At 35.3% G+C, this 20,778-nt stretch overlaps 1 protein-coding gene across 1 annotated transcript; it reads left to right on the forward strand.

Moving 5' to 3' along the window:
- The first annotated feature begins 313 nt into the window (after window positions 1-313).
- On the forward strand, window positions 314-6,198 carry LOC113107009 (cytosol aminopeptidase). The gene is made up of 13 exons (XM_026269131.1): window positions 314-519; window positions 630-745; window positions 865-919; window positions 1,009-1,114; window positions 2,076-2,235; window positions 2,380-2,544; window positions 2,629-2,787; window positions 2,873-2,997; window positions 3,071-3,159; window positions 3,492-3,594; window positions 3,680-3,759; window positions 3,876-3,988; window positions 5,399-6,198. The coding sequence occupies exons 1-13, from the start codon at window positions 421-423 to the stop codon at window positions 5,583-5,585; spliced, it is 1,557 nt and encodes a 518-aa protein (XP_026124916.1). The 5' UTR covers window positions 314-420; the 3' UTR covers window positions 5,586-6,198.
- The last annotated feature ends 14,580 nt before the right edge of the window (window positions 6,199-20,778 follow it).

Here is a 20,778-nt window from a genome sequence, read left to right on the forward strand (position 1 = left end):
TTTTTTTAAACATTTCATTTAAATGTGTTGTTTTATCATTCAAGATCAAAATGTGTACAGGTTAGAGCTAAACATGTTGGTTTTTATTCTCATTGACAGTATGAGGAGTTATTGTTTCAATTTCATATTAAATACAAATAAGTTTGGTTCAGTTTAAATAAACATGAGATTATCTCTTACTTACACCACTGCTTTATTATTATTAATCTTTTCATATTTATCGTTACAGAGGGCAAAGCAGGTCACAAGTTCCTTTAAGGTCAACGAGACTTTTATTTTGGAATAGAATGTCGTCTTTTGATGACGTCGGTATCTGCGACTGTGTGCGATTTTCAACCTTCTAATGTCACGTGTACACGAGGCTCTCTCAGAATTATCTCCTGAATCACGGTTGAGTCTGTTTTTAGAAATTCAGAGACGATGTTGTTACCATTAAGAAGAGTTTTACTCAAGGCAGTCCGACAACACAACTATAGATTTTTCTCGGAGTCTCATGCCACTTCCATTAATACAAGAAAAGTAGGTTTCAGTTCTCGTATCATCAGCTAAATGTCTTTATTTACACACATCATGTATTTAACAAGTCATTCTTTTTATTTTTATTGTTATATCTGAATGGGTTCATTCAGGGTTTAGTTCTTGGAGTGTATGAGAAACAGTCAGACGATGAAGGGATACTTTTGACGGAGGCTGCTGCTTCGTTTGACAGCTCGATCTCAGGAAAACTGTCAGAAATGCTGACGATGTAAGCATTTACATGATTGACTTATAGAGCATATATAAGTGCTGATTTGACTTATAGAGCATATTTACTGTTCTCCCACCCCCGCCATCTATTCTTTCATTTGTTTCTCTGTTCTGCAGATCTGGACCTCCACTGAAAAAAGGCAAAAGTAGGATCTTCTATGGTTTACATCAGGTCTGACCCCACATCTGAATGATCTTGGATGTCCTTTAGATAACTGATGACAAGATTAATATCAGTCGACTCTTTTTTTTCTTTTAAAGGACTTCCCTAGTGTGGTTGTTGTTGGTCTTGGTAAGAGCGGCACAGGTGTGTGTGGAAAAGAGAACTGGGACAACTGTAAGGAAAGCATCCGTGCAGCTGTATCAGGTGAATGCCATTGTTTTGTTCGGCTAAATCTCACAAGGCCCTGTTAGGAACATAATGTCAGGTTAGGATTTTGCCCCCAAATCAGAAGAAATTAGATTTTGCTTAAAGAAAATTAAGAATCAATGTGTTTGGAATGTTGTTTATTCTGCTCTCTATTACTGTAATGCACAATTTAATTGTATTCTTGTGGAAAGCTTTCCACGAAGAGTGGAAGCTGTTAATAGCTGCAAAGTGGAACCGTCTCTATATTAATTTCTTTGTATATAGAATGCAATGTCATTAAAATCCCTGTTTATATAGCTTTATTATTTGTTAATGTGTTTAAACTAGTGTGTGTGTGTGTGTGTGTGTGTGTGTGTGTGTAGACCATTTCAATGTCATGATGTCATTTACCCATTACTATTTCCTGCTATTCATGAAACTATTTCAACAAGTTTTCAATAGTTTTTATCAAAATTATCAAAAATACTTTTTGGATTCTAAGACCTTATACAAGTTATAAATATAAATCTGGAAATACGTTAGGTCCTCTGTGCTAAAATGCTATTGTTTTATCATTCAAAATGGTCTGTATGTATATTTTTAACTAGATCACAATTTTTATATAGAATATATATATATATATATATATATATATGTGTGTGTGCATATGTGTGTTTTTATATTATAATTAATGATTAAAATATAGTATAATATTTCTGAAAAGAATTTGAATTGCAAAAAAAACTTCTAATGTAAATTATATAGACACAATGTGCTTAACTGTCATAAAAAATATAGATCTACATAAATGGTCCTAAAGTAAGCTAAAAAATGTCTAATAGTGACCACAGCATTTTTTTTCTGAGTTCATTGAAGTAGTTTGTGTTTTCATAATACATGTGTTGGAAATTGAGAACATGATTTTTAATGCACTATTTCAAATTGCCTGTCTAAACAAGTTTGCCTGTGTTTTGTACAGCGGGATGCAGGCAGCTTCAGGATCTGGAGGTGGCTCATGTGGAGGTGGACCCTTGTGGAGATGGGCAGTCAGCAGCAGAGGGCGCTGTGCTCGGACTTTTTGAGTATGATGAGTTCAAAACCAAGAAGAAGGTCCGTGTCACGACCCAACCATACGGGAGGTACATAAAACGCAGATGTTTAGATATTCACAAATTCCTAGGACATTTATAGCATGAATTGTAATAAAGTTACACACATGCTGCACCTCACACTCATCCTAAGAATTCTGGCTCTTTATTGTCTTCTTTCCTGTTTCTTTGCAGTGTGGATTCAGCAGCATGGCAGAAAGGTGTTCTGTATGGGGACGGGCAGAACCTGGCCAGGCAACTAATGGAAGCTCCAGCAAATCACATCACTCCCACAGAATTCGCCAACACTATAGAACAGAAACTCTCACCCTTTGCTCATAAAGTGACCGTCCACAAGAGGTAGTCTTAAAATCAATCGCTCTATTAATTAATGCTGACTCGACACATCACATTTCTGCGTTCGTTTCCCTCTCGTTCTTGAAGGCCTCAGTCTTGGATTGAGAGTGAGCAAATGGGGGCTTTTCTCAGTGTGTCTAAAGGCTCAGAGGAGCCCCCTGTCTTTCTCGAGCTGCATTACAAAGGCAGTTTAGACTCTGCACAGCCTCCTCTTGTGCTAGTGGGAAAAGGAATCACCTTTGACAGGTAACTGCATCTGTAGAGAACCTAGAAACATGAGTAGTTGGGAATTTGAATCTCAGATAATTTTTGATTGTCTGTTTAATTCCAGTGGTGGTATCTCTCTGAAGCCGTCTTCGGGCATGGATGCCATGCGAGCAGATATGGGCGGAGCAGCCACTGTGTGCTCTGCTCTCGTGACGGCAGCCGCTCTCAAACTCCCAATCAATATCATTGGTCCGTCCACTGCACTAGACACTAGCCACTGCAACCATTCACACACAAACTAATCTCATGTTCCTTATTTCAGGTTTGGCACCACTCTGTGAAAACATGCCAAGTGGAAAAGCAAACAAACCGGGTGACGTTGTCCGTGCCAAAAATGGCAAAACCATTCAGGTATTCTGCACTCGCACATACAATACCGATATGCATTACTGTTTTACATAACTAATGTTGCCAACATTATCTGGAGTTAAATTAGATTTGATTTTTCAGATCATTCTGTGCTCAATACTTTTTTTTATTATTATTATTATTTGCAATGTTGAAAAAAAAAGTGTAATAAGTTTGCAGAAATTGTGATAAATTTTTGATATGATTAATTGAAAGTTCAAAAGAGTTTATTTAATTGTTTATTTAAAATGTTTTTGTGACAATCTCCAAATTCTTTACTTTTATCGTTCTGGTGTCCTTGGTGAATAAGTATTTAGTTTCTTTTTCTTTGGTAGGTTGACAACACTGATGCGGAGGGCAGACTGATTTTGGCTGATGCTCTGTGTTATGCTCACAGTTTCAAGCCCAGAGCAATAATCAATGCGGCTACACTTACAGGTACCGACACACAAGCTGCATTGATGCTTTTAAGTAAACATAGACTCCTATTGATGGTTTCTCTCTGTCTTTGTTCTTCTGGCAGGTGCCGTGGATGTGGCCTTAGGTTCTGCTGCTGCAGGAGTGTTTACAAACTCTGATTGGCTGTGGGAGCGGCTGCAAAAGGTAATTAGCAACGTCATAAAATGACTTGAATACTATTCTTCATTGACGTGATCCTTTCAGATTGGAAGGCTTTGTGTGAGCTAATGTCGTCATATGTGTTTTGTGTATTCTCCTAGGCAAGCATTGTTACTGGTGACAGGGTTTGGAGGATGCCACTCTTTCAGCACTACACCAAACAAATAACTGAGTGCGCTCTGGCAGATCTGAACAACGTTGGAAAGTACAGCCGGTACGTATGCACACTCAAACATACTGTTTCACACATTGTATTATTCTTCTTCAAATGTTCCCTTCCTCAAATTCAACTGGACTAGTTACTACTAGTTATGTGAAGTAAAGGATATAAAAAAACAAAAACAAAGAAGTCCTAATGTCAACTTCACTATGTAAGTTACCGTATTTTCCGGACTATAAGTCACACTCTTTTTCATAGTTTGGCTGGTCCTGCGACTTATAGTCAGGTGCGACTTATTTAGCAAAATTAATTTGACATGAACCAAGAGAAATGAACTAAGAGACATGAACCAAGAGAAAACATTACCGTCTACAGCCGCGAGAGGGCGCTCTATGCTGCTCAGTTCTCCTGTAGTCTACACTGAGCAGTATAGAGCGCCCTCTCGCGGCTGGAGATGGTAATGTTTTCTCTTGGTTCTTGGTTAAATAAATGCGACTTATAGTCCAGTGCGACTTGTATATGTTTTTTCCTCATCATGACGTATTTTTGGACTAATGCGACTTATACTCAGGTGTGACATATAGTCAGAAAAATACGGTATGTGAAAAGACAATGTTAACGACCAAATTTTATTTATACAAAACACACTTATACTTTGTAGTGCATTTATAATGTTTATATATTAAATGCGTAGCATATTACATACTCGGACCAAATGCAATTTTCAGTATGTCCTGCCCCAACAACTTGTTTCAATAGAAAAAATGTCTATACCGGTAAGAGAAATGCAGTTTCTTCGATCCTCGTTTGCCCATTGAGTTATCTAAGCTTTATTTTTTTTTACATTTTTATTTTATTTTTTACTTTATTAAGAATATGTTTATTCTGCAAGGATGCATTAAATTGGTAAAAAAAAAAAACAAATAAACAAAAACAAAAAAATGTAAAAGAGGTTTAAAGGTACAGTATAGTTCACCCCAAAATAGGTGTTTTGGAATGGAATTTTCATTTTTGGGTGAACTATCCCTTAAAAATAATACTTCAAATAATTGTAGTTCTTTTGAATTTTCTGTTCGTCGAAGAATCCTGAAAACAGTAATGTTTGCCAAATATTAAGCATCACAACCATTTTCAAATTTGATCATAATAAAAAATTTTTTTTACTCAAGCACCATATTAACATATTAGTCTGATTTCTAAAGGATCAGGTGAAAATTAAGACTGCAGTAATGGCTGCCATAAATTCATCACAGGAATAAATGACTTTTTATAATGCATTAGTACAATACAGTTAAAACATTTTACTTAAATTTTGATCAAATAAATGGATTTTTGGTGAGCATTAGAGATCTATCTATCACCGACCCCAATATTTCGAACAGCAGTGTGTTTGTTCTATAATCTGTGGTTATTACTGTATTTGTTTTTGGGTGCCGTGATGTTGAACCGTCTGTGACCTCACAGCTCAGGTGGAGCCTGCACTGCCGCTGCCTTCCTGAGAGAGTTTGTGACCGCTGATCATTGGGCTCATCTCGACATTGCTGGGGTCATGACCAATAAGGATGAAATCCCATACCTGAGAAAAGGAATGTCTGGAAGACCTACACGTACGCTGGTGGAGTTCGTTGCTGGTTTGGCTTCTGAACCCTAATGTGAACATTGTGACCTTTGACCTGGCTGCATCAGAAGTATATCCATGATGTTCAGCGAAATGATAGTTTGTGTTATTAATATGTTTGCTGCTGAAATTAGCAGACAAGTGATCAACGCAGTGAAAGAATCAAAAAAGTCAATGTTGGAGGCACAAGAAGAAACTTTCAGTGCCAAGAACAGAAAACGATATCTAATGGAAACTGTGGACAAGCACTGCTAGAACACACTGTATCTAAAATCTAGTTACTTTGAATAGCAAGGAATGAAACTGTAGAATAGAAAAGACCAGTTTGCTGGACTTCCTTTTTAAAATGGTATTGTATAAACCGGTGGTGCAAGTTTCTGGGAATTTTTTTAAATTCTGCATATTTGTGTAATAAGATTACATGGTAGCAGTGTTATACCATGCATAAATGCACAAAATACAAGGTCAGTAAAGTAATGTGGCAATGAAGACTGTGATAAATGTCACGGTGAAAGACTGGTGTGTTAGCATTGAGTCTGGATGTGCTGCCCAAACTCTATTTACCTTGAAAACATACGTTGAATTATGTAAATGAACATTTTTCATTAATTTGATCTTTCATTAAACACTTCATTTATGCTTAAAACATGTGCCGCCTTGTGTTGCCTTATTAATGTTGAAATGAACTCAAAAGTGTCATTATTTCAGGATTTGCTCGCCCTCATGTTGTTCCAGACTTGAACGACTGGCTTCTGCGTGAACTTAAGACTTCGGAGAATGTTGGTAACCGAACAGTTTTGGTTACCGTTGACTTCCATTAAATGGATTAAAAAAACATTTCTTAAAATATATTTTTAGAAGAAAGAAAGTCAAACCGGATTAGAATGACATGAGGGTGGGTAAATGATGACAGAGTTAAAATTTGGGGCCGAACTATCCTTTTAAATGCTGCTTACTAGTATATTCCCACCCATGTCTTAAGATTGACACTGTGTCCTATGAAGAGGTAATGTTTAAAAAAAAAAATCTGTACAAAGGCTATTCATGTGATTTTGGTCATTATGTTGAAACTTTTGAACTCAATAACTGGAAAAGTCCAAAAAAAAAAAAAAAAAAAAGACAAGTGAGTCACTGTGCACACCACTAGATGGCTTTGTGAAAGTGAATGGAGGAAAAAGGGAAGGCTTGTGTTATCTCAGAATGTTCAGTGTTGTGTCAGCTGGGCCTGCGCACTCATTTACACACAAAACAGGACAATTTACTGGAATGAAGCCCTCTCAGTCACACCATGCCTCTGTGTGTGTTTCTAACTTTAGGAACATTCTAACTATCATCTGGGGACACTAAAAGTTACTAAAAGATGCATCCAGAAATTGGCAAAATCTCACAAAAACAATTTGATCACATCCTCAAAGATAAAAGTAAATGTCAAAAATGTGAAGGTGTTTTTAAAAGAAAAAAATCATTGTCTTTTAGAATTTTGGTTGGAATTCATTTTTATTTTCAGTCAGGTTTAACAGAAGTTGTGCTGTAAGCTGATGTGGAATTTGTGCAATAAACTTAATCTGAAAAGCGGGTCGAGATAGAGAGGAGAACGATTGTTCTAACAGTGCGCACGCACCCCCACAATCCCCCTACACACACACAACCCAAATATCCCCTTTACAAGCATACACCATCCTTACCTACAGATTCTAATGAACAGCACAGCACTGTCACCTTTCTACATAAAAATTTTTATTGTCAAGTAACTTTTACTCGCAGTATTTCTGTAAATGTACTTTTTAGACAGTATTGCAGATGACATCTATTTTACTGCATTTAGTTTGTAGTTGATTTATAGTCTGGTGGACAAAATCAGACTTCATTTAGTCATTAAGGTGTGAATCATATTAAGTCATCAAAGTTTCTTGGTGATGAATTGAGATTCTGTGATATGCCCATCTTGGGAGAGTCAGTGTATGTGTATTTGAGAGTATAGAGTTATATGCATGAGATCTGTGGAAGGAAGAGAGAAAGCACTAACAGCTTTGATAACAGTTTTGTTCAAAAGTGCAGCCAGAGGACAAGGTCACCCTCATACAGTCAAAATATACTCTTTGCCACTTTGTTCTTCTTTTCTTAAAGTGGGAAGGGTTTGTAATAAATGTAGAGCTGATATCCAACTCACAAAATCGTTTGCAACATGTTAAATTGTTTTAATGACACTATGAAAATGTGCAATGATGAGGACTGAAAAATAGCTTACATTTAATAATTCAACAGACACGTTGTCCAGTATTTCTAAATATCTAAATATTTTGTAGACAGCATTGTTATTAAATACAAAGAAATTTGTCAATTTTGTAAAAGTCTCTCTAGATCTTTTGTTGTTGTTGTTAATTTACCTTAGATTTTACATTTACATTTCTGCTATGTCATAAATTTCAAGTTATGCCAAAATACCAGTTTCTGCAATCAAATGTCAGAGATTTCAATATTTAAAATATTAAAACATTTAACATCTCCTGCCAAAGAAATTAATACTATTAAATATCAAAGATACATTTAGTTGATCAAAATTGAAAGTAAGGACATTTATAATGTTACAATAATGTGTCTTTTTTTATTTATTTATGTTAAACTGTGTTGTAATGTGAATTTGGGAACTGTATGAAATAATAAACATTACAATATTGTATATTTTAGATTTGTCTTATTTTTATTAAAAATAGTTGCTGTTCTTTTAAACTTTTTTTTATTTTTATCAAATACCCCCCCCCCCCCCCCCCCCCAAAAAAAAAACAAGCGTTTTTCTACTGTGGTAAGTAACAACTGTTTCTTGTGCACTAATCAGCATAAATCTTTGGCATCACAGAAATAAATGTAAAATGTGCTAATATTTTACAAAATTATAAATTTCAATGTTTTTTTATTGTAATAAATGCAGCCTTGCTGAACCTGAGATTTCTTTTTAAAAAATGTTAAAAACACTTACTGACCACCAATTTGAAAGTAAATGCAACTTGAATGAATACTCCATTAAGCCTGGGCCACTTAAGCACAACCTCAGAGCAATAATATAAATTTCTGGGTGTGTGTGTGTGTTTTGGGTTGAGGGGGTTGTGCATGTATGTTTTGGGCCTGCAAATTACCTATTGTGTGTATGTTTTTGGGTTGCATGTTAATGTGTGTGTGTGTGTTTGAGAGAGCGTGTGTGACCGTACTCCCCCTCTTCAGACAGGACTGTGATTGGCTTTAAACAGATTAACATTCTAACGGTCAGAGTCTCAAATCCACCCGGTAACAAAGAACAAAAACTGCTCATTAAAGCATGCTGACCCTACCGCATGTTCCCTCTTTTTCCTATGAATATTTCTTTTATTTTTCTCTCCACCTGGCCTTTATGTTCAGATGAGTATATATTTAGTCACACATTTATATCTTAGTTATCATTTTGTTTCAGCTGCAGCATGCCTACACATTCGGCTTAAGATAACTGTTTGACTGTATTAATTTATTTTTGTAATGCAACTTTCAACTTCCCTCTCATATTACAGTAAATTAAAAGTCCAATACTAGACTAACATGTCATTTGTTTATATACATATGTGTATATATTATTATTATTTTATTATTATTCACTTTGAGGCTGGAAAAGGCTTTCATAGCAATATCATTAAAAAAATATAATAATATAATAAACATTCTTGGTCTAGTTCATGTTGATTTTTGCTGTGTCACTTAAGTGCATAATGACTCTGCAACCAGAGATGAGGAATGTGATTTTGTTCACTCCTACTGCTTTACCTACAGGTATGTGCAATTCACCTGCAAGTCATGCACAGCATTGAGGAAGTGTTTCTGATCTCTCTCTCTCTCTCTCTCTCTCTCTGTCTGTCTTGTTTTCTCTTTGCATTGTCTCTCTGTTGAGCAAGAAGAAGGTGTGTTGAATGCATTGATTGTATGAAAGGTGTTTCTGTGTGTGAGAATAAATAGAATAAACTCTTCTCAGAGACTTGTATTTCACACATTGTGGTTGGTTCATTTATTTTTGTTTACAGTCAAGTTTAGGGAATCTATGGTTTATTGAACCATTTTAATTATTAATTAGTGATTATGGTTATTAGATGAATAATTTGTTTGCCTGGGAAGATGATGGCATATATAAGTGAAAGGGGCAGTTCACCAAAAAATGAGACTTCTCAAGTTGTTTTAATTCTGTACACTGAAAAATGAAGAAGAAAAATAGTGTAGAATAAATTTTATCTTTTATCTTTATCTTTTAATAAAAAACAAAGAAATGGTACACTTTGAACTAGACACTGAATATGAAATTTTGAAAAAGAAAGACTGAAATATTGTTTTCTTGTTGAAGCATACTCCGATAATCTTAGATTTACAAAGACTAAAAGATGGAAAGATGTTTCCATGTTTCGCAAGTTCAGAAGTATCGATTTTTATTGAAAGGTAAATAAATAATTAAATATTCATATTTGAAGTATTTTAAATATATATATATATATATATATATATATATATATATATTAAATATATATATATATATTTTAAATATATATATATATATATATTTTAAATATATATATATATATATATATATATATATTTTAAATATTTATATATATATATATATATATATATATATATATATAAATTTAGTCAGTTATTTTAATTAACTAAATATTAAAGAACTACTTAATACAGGGTTATGGTTTGGTTTTGGGTTAATGTCTTTTAATTATGCATAATTTACCTTTATTACTACAAGTGCATGTAACAACTATGTCACAATAAAATTAAGTGTTATCTGCAAGTTAATGAGAAATGAGAATTTAACTTTGTTAAATTAAAGTGTTATTGTTATGTATAAGTTATTTTATTTCTTTCTAACAAATTTATTGTGGACATGACCATTTAAAAAAACTGAATTCATTAAATTTGAAATGCACACACACACACACCAGCTAGAGGTCAGTAAACTGGTGAAATTGTTATTTTGGAGGCAATTTCATTCAAACATTCCCAGAGTTCTATGAGGAACAGAGTATGTGTTCATCTTTGTGTCACTTTGAAGTCTTTATTGCATAAATCAGAGAAACTCAATGGGATGGTAAGCTCTGATATTTGTAAGGTGTGTGTGTGTGTGTGTGTGTGTGTGTGTGTGTGTGTGGAATGCTGCTCTGGCCTGTCTCCAGGTTTCCAGGTTAAGGGAGGGATAGCGTTTCCAATCCGAGAGGCTGGAAGGATTCTGGTTTGGTGAGTTTCTGAGAGGCACACACACACACACATACACAGACACACACACAGAGAGAGGAACAGGTTGCTCGGACTAGACCGGTGAGAAAGATGTGAGACGAAACATTTCCTGGTACTGCTGTAGACATAGACATACACGCACGCACACTTTCTTTTCATCAGTGTCCTTACATATGTAGTGTTAATGAAAATTTTGTTTTTGACCTTTGGCATTTCAGACTGGTTCAGTATTTCTACAGGTTTTTTTGTTAATATTTTTTCCTCCTGGAATGTGAAGATTATGTCAGTGAGAGGCAGGTACAGAGACGGCTGCTAATTACTCTCTCTCTCTCTCTCTCTCTCTCTCTCTCTCTCTCTCTCTCTCTCTTTCTCCACCCGGTCTCCCTCGTTTTCTCTCCCTCCTCCTCCTTGCCAGTGAAGGAGAGAAGCAGGGGAATGAACAGCAGGGACGGGGAAGTGAAACAGTTTGGAGACAGAAACCAAAAGAGAAAAAGAAGAGAAACTTAAACGTTTTTTCACCACTGTGGACTGTCACGACCTGTGTGAACAGACACGGCATCGGGTGAAGTACAGAGAATCAGGGATGAATGTGGCTGATCTGCTGTACCTTTGATTAATGCAACGCACAGATTCTCTTTGACAGCTACTTAAAAGCACAGGTGCGTACATTCCCAGGCATGTCTTTTTGTGATTCTCTCCGTCAGTGTCTTATGTTTTGTCTGTTTTCCGTCCTTGTTCTCTGTGTGTCATCTTCTCACAGATGGTCCAGTGATCACATTCTCCCCTCTGACCTTATTTATTTTCATAGAGTTAAACTGACATCTCTCTCTGTCTTTCCCTCACTCCATTTTTCTTTCTTTTTTCCATCTTACAGTTGTAAGGTGTTGCGAAAACTGTGTTGAAAGTTGCTCTGCTGGTCTTTTGTGTGTGTGTGTGTGTGTTGTGTAACTGCACTCAGGGGGTGTGCTATAATTTAGTGTGTGTGAAAGAATCAGGTTTCTGACAATGAGATGGCTCAGTCTAAGAGAAAAAACAATAAATAAAATCTATTGAGAGACGTCAAGGCCCGTTCTAGCCAGTGTACAGTAAGACTTTGCATATCCCGTGCTGTAAGTGTAGACGTGTACTTTTTTCAGATGGGAATGGCACAACATGAACGGACAGGACACGCACTTCACTTTAAAGATTAAACTCTGTTTCATAAGCAAATAATTTTTCTAGAGCAGTAGAATGTTTTTTTTTTTTTTTTACCAACAATATGTGGAAATGAAGTCCTGATGCATGTAAGAGGGAAGTGCCTCAGCTTCAGCTTAGTCTTTAAAATAATCGCCAAATGTAGCTACATCTGATAAAGACCTCATTTTAGAAATGCCCAAAATATTCTTTAAAGGTAAAAATGACTCATATACTGTATGCCATGCACAAATGTATATTTTAGGGTTAGAGTTAGTTTGTTTCAATTGTAATTAGCTTTATGTAAGAAGAATAGCTAGATAACTAGCTAAACGTGCGTGTGGGTGGGAGTGTTTACTTAACTGTACTCGAGGTATAATTTTGCCCGCAGAAGAGAGCTAAATCGTATAAAACCTCCCTTTGTGGGCAACTAGGGACTTTTTCAATTGGAAAAATGATTCATAAATAAGCCATTTTTCATTTATTAAAACTTTTTCTATTAGTTAGCAGTAGTAATTTTTATATCTTTGTATGGAGATCATAGTCTATGTCCCTGTTTAGATATCTAGGTAAATGTCTATGAGTGCCTTTGAATGGATTGTTTCATGTAGGGGGTAAAGAGGTCAGTGGTCTTGAGAGCCGACCTGCTGTGGCTTTGCATTGTGGGGGATGTAGTTTAAAAGAAATAAACGAAGTAGAAAAGAAAAGACAACCTGCCTCTGTGTCTGCGTGTCTCCATGGTCATGTGATTCTCTGTTATTACTCTAAATACCGCATCTGTTAAATGTGTAGGCATGTTTATTTGGTGACAGACCTTTAGGGGCCCACTAGTGCATACACTTTGGCTTGTGTGTGTGTGTGTGTGTGTGTTTGAAATCTGATGTGTGGCTCTGACTTCAACCAGTTCTCACTGACTCCAGCTGCTTTCTTAGAAGGCAGCATGTTTAGGTCCATATGTGTTTTATGTGAATTTATATGCATTTCACTTTCATTCATTTAGTAAACATTCAAATATTTCAAATTTCCTTTTTATATTGGTGATAAAAAATTCCTAAAGACTTCATACTTTTTGTCTCATGAATTGTTAGAGTGAACGTTGAGACAGAGATGCTTTACTTGTATCTCTGGCTTAAACTCTCTTGCTGAGATTAGTTAGTTTCTGTCAATCCATTCAAACTTTCTGTTTTAATGAACTGATTTAACATTTTGAACATTTGGTAGGTATATCATTAAGACAGGAGCAAAAATCCATGCAAAGTTGCAGCATTTGGATAATTTCCCTTAATCAGTTCAATCAAACTGTCATCTCTCAAAAATAATTTAATATAGAAAAATATAAGTTCATAATTATAGTTTTTTGTTAGTTTATTGTTACATTGCTGCATAAAAAATTAATTCTGTTTGATGACAAAAATTTTTAGCTGTCAATATTAATTTTTTTTTTTTTTTGCTATATCATCCAGTCTTATTCTCAAAATGTCTTTATTTGTAAAACAAACAAACTCTTAAAATCAGTCTGCTGCTTTCATTTCTTGATCCCCAAAAACTCTAAATTAAATCGAATTGTAGGTCTTAGGGACATTTCTCAATTCTACATCTTTTATTGACTCAGTAGTTTTGTTTCCTCTTTGTGGGAAACACACAAATCTTATTCATCCACCTTCAGCACTTCAGTCAGCCTTTCTGACTTATTAAATATAAAGAAGGAAAAAGAGAACGATCTAGACAGTCCACCTCTCTTTCTGTGTTCTTAAAGTCATATGACTGATCATGTGACCTCCTCAGCAAGACTTTAACCCTGACAGACATCTGGACAAGTGTGTGTGTGTGTGTGTGTGTGAGAGAGTGAGTGAAACAGGATCTCCTCTCTCTCCCTTCTGCTTTTCTTCCCATCTCTCTCCCTAACACACACCAAATACCTGCACTTCACAATGAATGCATTCTTACACTGTATCTATAGAAAGGACTATTAGAGCCGTGTGTGTGTGTGTGTGCATGGTTCTCCTACTTTGATTAATAGTGACTCCTGAGGGGAGGAGCTCTTTTAGACCTAAGACTTAATTTGGGATATACTACCGTGTGCCACACACACACACACACACACACACACACTAGTCTCCTTAGTGACACAAGTTCTGCATGTCTGAATCAAGTCGCTCAATTTCTCTCTGTCTTGCTAATGCTTTTATGCCGCTTCATTACACACTTCTCTCTCTCCCCTTTCTTCTTTTCTTTGTTGTAGAGAGTAATAATAAACCCCCGTTCATTAAACCAGTCACATTTTACTATAAGGTTGCATTAGTTCATGTTTTAACTAACACGATCAAACAATGAACAATACATTTATTACAGTATTTATTCATCTTTGTTAATGTTAGTTAATGAAAATACAGTCATTCATTGTTAGTTCATGTAAATTCACAGTGCATTATCTATTGTTAACAAGCACATCTTTTGATTTTAATAACACATTAGTAAATGTTGAAATTAACATTAACTAAGATGAATAAATGCTGTAGAAGTATTGTTCATTCTTAGTTCACGTTAACTCAAGTAGTTAACTAATGTTGTGTGAATACTGATATATAGTACATGGATGTTAATAACCTTAACAGTAAATTTGCTATAGTGTGTGTTTGTGTGGAATGAAGGTGTGAGAGAACGTAATGGTCCCTAGCAGTCTGTCTTCAATGTAACTCTTGCACTGATATTGAATAGTGACAAACTTACAAATGTTTCTTTTTCTGTAAGTACACCCTGTCTTACCCCTAAGACCTTCAACGTTGGCATTTTAAGCAGAAAAACAAACTAGTACAAAAATTAAACACTTTTCTCTGAACATTAATAAATAATGCATTGCATCATTGTTTAACATGAAGTGTGAACCTCTCAAAAATTGGTTTTAGTTTTGTCTGAGACTTCAATCGATGTGCAATGAGAAAAAGCTGTTACTCATTTTTAGAGTTGACAATCTGAGGCAATATTAGCAACAGAGACAGTCTGCAGTAGTTTAAAGTAGGTAAATTAATTTAATTATTTAAATCATTATTTTCACAGATAATATTTTAGGTTGGGGGCCAATTCTCGCTATAAGTTAGTTGCTTATTATTTAGCATTTTACTAGCATATTGGCTGTTTATTATAACCATATTTTAGATGCCGTAATCTTACTCCATACCTAAATTTAACTACTACCTTACTAACTATTAATAGACAGTTTATTGAGGCAACAGTGTTAGCTAATTAATGGTTATTAATAGTAAGAATTTGTCCCCAAACTAAAGTGTGACCTTTACACACCTTTGTTCCAAACACATAAGACTTTAATTCATCTTTGAAACACGAATAAAGATATTTTTAATTTGACCTGGGAGATTTCTGTCCGTTCTTTTAAATACATAGTAAAGTAATCCATGTGAATCACCATTTAATCCAAGTCTTCTGAAGAGGCGTGGTCGTATTGGATGACGAACAGATATAATTTAGGCTTTTATTCACAAACAGGCATTGATCATATAAATAAACATTGACTTATAGAGCACATAATATATGGGTAAATGGATGGTAGTATGGTTGAGCTTCTGTTTACCATATTTGATCTGCTCCTCATTGATGTTTATATGTGAATAAAAGCCTAAATTATATCTGCTCAATATAAAATAATAAAGACTCTTTGGAAGACTTGGAACTGCAAGCAGTCAAATTGACTACTTTTACAATATCTATGAAATTTTTGTAAAGTTAATTATTAAAAAATGAGGTAATATACCATCTTTTCCATTTTGCTGTAATAATAATAAAAAACAAATACAGCTTTGAAGTTTGTGTTCTTTAAATCTATGAAGCTTAGAGCCTTCATTGGTCCAATATCAAACTTTTGTCTTCTTTGTAAATCTGAGATTTTGTTGCTATGGTGCACCATTGCACTTTGTAGCCCTGCCTACAGTGAAATCTCATTGGTTTGAAATCACGCTGTGTATTACACTTGGATATGGCTCTTCCTGTCTGGAGTTATTTAAAGCTCTCGGCGCAGTCACCATCAGATGACCTTGACTCAGAGATCTACTGTAGGTCAAACGTATTACTAGAATAGAAAGTCAGATTACATGTCTGTTTGCGTATCTGTGTGTGTCTTTATTGTATTAAGTGTTGAAGTTTGAGTTAAACCTGTTTTGCCACTTACCTTCACCGGCAATGTGTGACATGATATGTTCTAAACTAAAATACACATTTTTCTATCCACTGTCACTTGTTGATATATTTAATATGGTTCATATTTACAGTATCTAACACTCTGTCCCTCTTTTTCTGTAACAAACACACTCATCCTGAGGAAGAAATGAATGTAAGAGACTTACTCAATAAAGGTCTTAGGTTTTAGATGTGTATAATAGGCGCTGATAAGGTTGTAAATGCAGACTTTGCACCCTCTCAAGGCATGTTGACTCTCTATACAGCCTCCCCCTGCTTTATGACCTACCCACAATGCATCATGTGCCCTGGTTTTATAATGTTGCTGATTTAAAAGATAACTGGTGGTGCTATTTTACATCTCAAGGTTGCGTTGGGGATAAACTTCAGAAATGTTTCCATAGGAATTAATGTGTGTACACTAGCATTCTGAGCTCAAGACTGTAGACATTTGAGGGATCTATCTAACTGGTTTGCCACCCTTTTGTGTGTGTGTGTGTTTATTTTGTGTGGCTTCTAGGTTCTTGTGATCAGCCAACCACCTAGAACAAAAATTGTTTTGCCTCTTAACCACACTGTCATTTCCTGTTTATGCTCGTCCCCCGTCGCACTTCTCTCGTTTCCCTCCCTCATCCCACCACCATGATGTTTAGCAGTTACAGCTGAATGTGTAACAAGTGACCATCATCATATGACATCTTATTGACTCTGCAGGAAAATATAATTGGGTAGTGAATGAATAACATGTCCATGAACTTTGCTTTTTCAATGTTTCAAGATTTTAGTTTTAGTATGTGGGCTATAAAAGAAAGTGTGGCTTTTTTATTATAATTTAGGTTTTGGGTTTGAGTTTTTTTTTCTCTATCTTTTGTTCACCAATGCTGCATTTATTAGATCAAAATACAGTAATATTGTGAAATGTTATTACAATTTAAAATATCAGTTTTCTATTTTAATATATTTTAAAATGTAATTTATTCCTGTGATGCAAAGCTGAGTTTTCAGCATCAGTCTTCAGTGTCACATGACCCTTCAGAAATCATTCTAATTTGCTGTTTTGGTGCTCAAGAAACACACTTTATTATTATCATAAGCTGAAAACAGTAATGATGCTTAATATTTCTGTGGAAACCATGATTATTTTAATCATGGTTTCCACATTTTTTTTAAATGCAGCATTAATTTAATTTTGAAATATTTTGTAACATCATACATGTCTTCAGTTTAATGCAACAGTTTAATGCATCCATTGAAAAAAAGTTGCAATTTATAATAAATAAATAAATAAACATACTTACAGACCCTAAATGTTTGAAGAGTAGTGTACAGTCAGATATTTATTTTATTATGGCGGCCTAAAATTGTATTCTGTATTCTGACTAAATAAATTGCTTTATAAATAAATGCTATATAGAAGAATTTAAACATTTGAAAACATAAATATACTTGTATAATATTATATATAAAATAGAAAAATCCAAATGAATCTAATGTTTTTTTCAGTAACATACATTTTCGCATCTGTTAACTTTAGCATCACATCTTTTTTTTTATCCTTTATTTAACCAGGTGAAACTCATTGAGATGAAAAACTCTTTTACAAGAGAGACCTGGCCAAGATGCAGCATAAAAAAAAACCCATAAGGAACAATTTCCAACATATAAAAAAAACCACATCAAAATACACATACATATCTATCACAAGACCCAGTGCTGCATAAGGCTTAATATAACTTTATTAACAATTACACTGACCAATGTTCACCTGCTCCACATTCTTCAGAGTTGAAACAAACTGTCTATAAGAAATAAAGTTAGTCAATTTCAATGATTTCTGAAGAAGGTTCCAGGCAGAAGGTGCTGCAAAAACACAAAGGCTTTTTTTTCCTAATTCAGTTTTGACACGGGTTACCAACAAGTGTAGTACATCATTTGAACGTAATCCATAATGGCCATGATTACTTGTTAAGTAGGAGCTAGTCCAAGAAGTGCCTTGTAAATGAAACATAGCCAGTGAGAGTTTTTGTCTTAGTTTTTGATACATGCACTCAAGCACACACGCAAACACACACCCATCTGCAAATCAATGATTTCCACCTTATCAAAGTAACTAAAGCAAAGTAAAACACCCTGCGACGTGTAAGTACCTGTTTGTTAGGAACAGGAATGAGAAGATTTCACAGACCTTTCCAGGTTTGAATGTGCATGAGGGCCACTGGGCTTCAAACTTTCAAATGTTTTTGATTGCAGGAATTCAGGAAATTGATTTCAGGTTAGACTGAATAGTTTTCAGTCTTTTAGACACTTATAATGAACTTTTGCTCAGTCAGTGGACAACCTCATTCACAGCCCACCACACACAGTCACGCTCCTGCACAGACATCACATTTGCTCCCAGAAAATTGAGAGAGAAAGGTTCAATGAAAAGAAAGAAAGAAAGAAAGACATACAGGAGAGAGGTGTAGGAGGGGGCACCATTGCTCTGCCCCACCCCTTGCATGCACTGAGTAAACACTCTTTTACCAACTGCACCTCCAATCACACACTCCGTTCCTCTACCCCACAGACAGTGTGTGTGAGAGCGAGAGAGTGACCGAGAGAGAGAAGAGGGTAACCGCTGACGCCAGACAAGACAGAAGGCCTGAGTGTGTGTGTGTGTGTGTGAGACTGTGTGAATGGTACACACACCAGCTACACTGCCACTCGGACACACATCCATTCACCTGAAAAAAAGCAGGTAACGCATGCGGGGTTTTTTCACCTGTGTGACCGCTGAGATTCTGAAGCATGTGTTTGTTTTTCTGGTTGTGGGCACTTGTTTAGTCCTGGCTGATTTGTTTACTTTACGTACTTTTTGAGTGACCTTTTATGACCTTCAGAGGAACTTAAAAAAAAAATGAAAATATATATTTGCTTGCTTTGTTGTAAGGATACTCAAGAGTAGTTGTAATACAAAAACCAAATACTGTTGAAATGCAAATAGTAATTTGACTAGCAGCATTGTGTGTTTATGCAAGTGAGCGTTAAATAACGTAAAATGTAATTGTGCGTCACAGTGCTGGTTGTTGGTCTTTGGACTCGACTTCTTCAGCCTTATGTTTGCTAATAGGGTGAGCCCAGACCTGCGCGTGTTACTGTTATCAGAAAGGTTCCCGTATTTCTCCAGTCAGTGGCAGATATCTTGATTCTCCATGTGCAGATTTCTCACAGAAACCTTATCAAGAGAAAGTGATGAGACTTCAGTGATGTGCTTCCTGGAGGCATTTTTGAGCAGATCATCAGCCGTGTGTGTGTGTGTATCAGCGGATTGTGTTTGATCAGGCCTCGTCACATTGTGTTGCAGTAAGTAAATTAACTTCAGGAGTGAAGAGTTCAGAATGCAAGATAAGAAACCTCAAGATTTCATCAGCATTTGTGGTTCATCCCAATGCTCTCACTTGTTCAGTGTAGATACTGTGGTAAAAATAATTGAAGTGTTTTAGGTCACGGTCAGGTGTGTGTGCATTTGTGCTTCGTCTACTTCATTATGTGTGTGTGAATCACTAAAATGTCCAATATGCGATGTTGTGTTTGATTGTGTGTGTGTATTCACTTTTCCTTAATCATTTTTAGTTTATACAAGCTAACATACAAGCTAATTCAAAATATTAATGAACACTTAGTATATAAATAATACTAACACAACACTTATAGTTTGGATTATTTAATGCCTGTTTTTGTGTAGTTCCAAGTCATGAGAACTAAATCATTGTGTGTGTTTTAAATGAATGACTTCAGGAAAGTTTAACTGCAGCATGTTTTCATAGGGAATTGAAACTGAGGATTTCAGGAATTGAGAATGGTGTTGTGGGCATGATGGTTACCAACGTCTGACATCTTTCGACGCCAGTGTTGTCTTAAGGAACCACAATGTGTTCTTTATGAAATATCATAAAGCCATCACCTGATCATGTGCAATGCATATTTATAGAACCATATACAGACATGCAGTCCTTTTAATTTTGAGTTAAATTAAGTTGAATTAACATTCTCAGTGCTGATTCTTGTTAGATTCTTTCTCATCACTGAATTCAAAAATGTTTTATATCACAGTCAGGAAATCTAAGAGCTTAAATCTGTTTAATTTTGATTGTGGAGTGAGATGTGACATGTTCTTGATAGCTCTTTATAGAGATTCACTCATATATTTTCACATTTCTGTCACTTTCAGTATTTCAGATTGATTGTTATATGGAGGTCTATTCTCCATCTACATTAAGATATAAGTGCATTAGCTGTTCGGATCACATCATGAAGTGTTCAGAGTGCCAGAAAACACGATTTATCTGCTAAAGTAATTCTAAAGCTCAGATATCTGTTTTAACTGACATCAGGCCTCTTTGGCCTTTAACTTTAACTGTTTGGCTGGATAACAGAAGTGGTAGTTCCCTCTCGTGTCACTTTCAAAATCATCCAGCAGCTTTTTCACCAGATAATCTCTTTAAAATGAAAGTTAAATTTAGTGTACTTTAAGTAAATGTTGTGAAAAAATTATACATTTTATTTCAGCAGTTCAATATTTTTCCAATTAAAAACGTGACCCTTCTGTAGCTACATCATGTACTAA

This window comes from Carassius auratus, chromosome 1, assembly GCF_003368295.1.
Source record: "Carassius auratus strain Wakin chromosome 1, ASM336829v1, whole genome shotgun sequence".
Taxonomy (NCBI): Eukaryota; Metazoa; Chordata; class Actinopteri; order Cypriniformes; family Cyprinidae; genus Carassius; species Carassius auratus.

Excerpts from the sequence above, each read along its gene's own strand:
- LOC113107009 (XM_026269131.1), top strand. The coding sequence starts at position 421 with ATGTTGTTACCATTAAGAAGAGTTTTACTCAAGGCAGTCCGACAACAC. Across the intron at positions 520-629 it reads CTTCCATTAATACAAGAAAA|GGTTTAGTTCTTGGAGTGTA; the intron begins GTAGGTTTCAGT and ends GGGTTCATTCAG. Across the intron at positions 920-1,008 it reads TCTTCTATGGTTTACATCAG|GACTTCCCTAGTGTGGTTGT; the intron begins GTCTGACCCCAC and ends TTTCTTTTAAAG.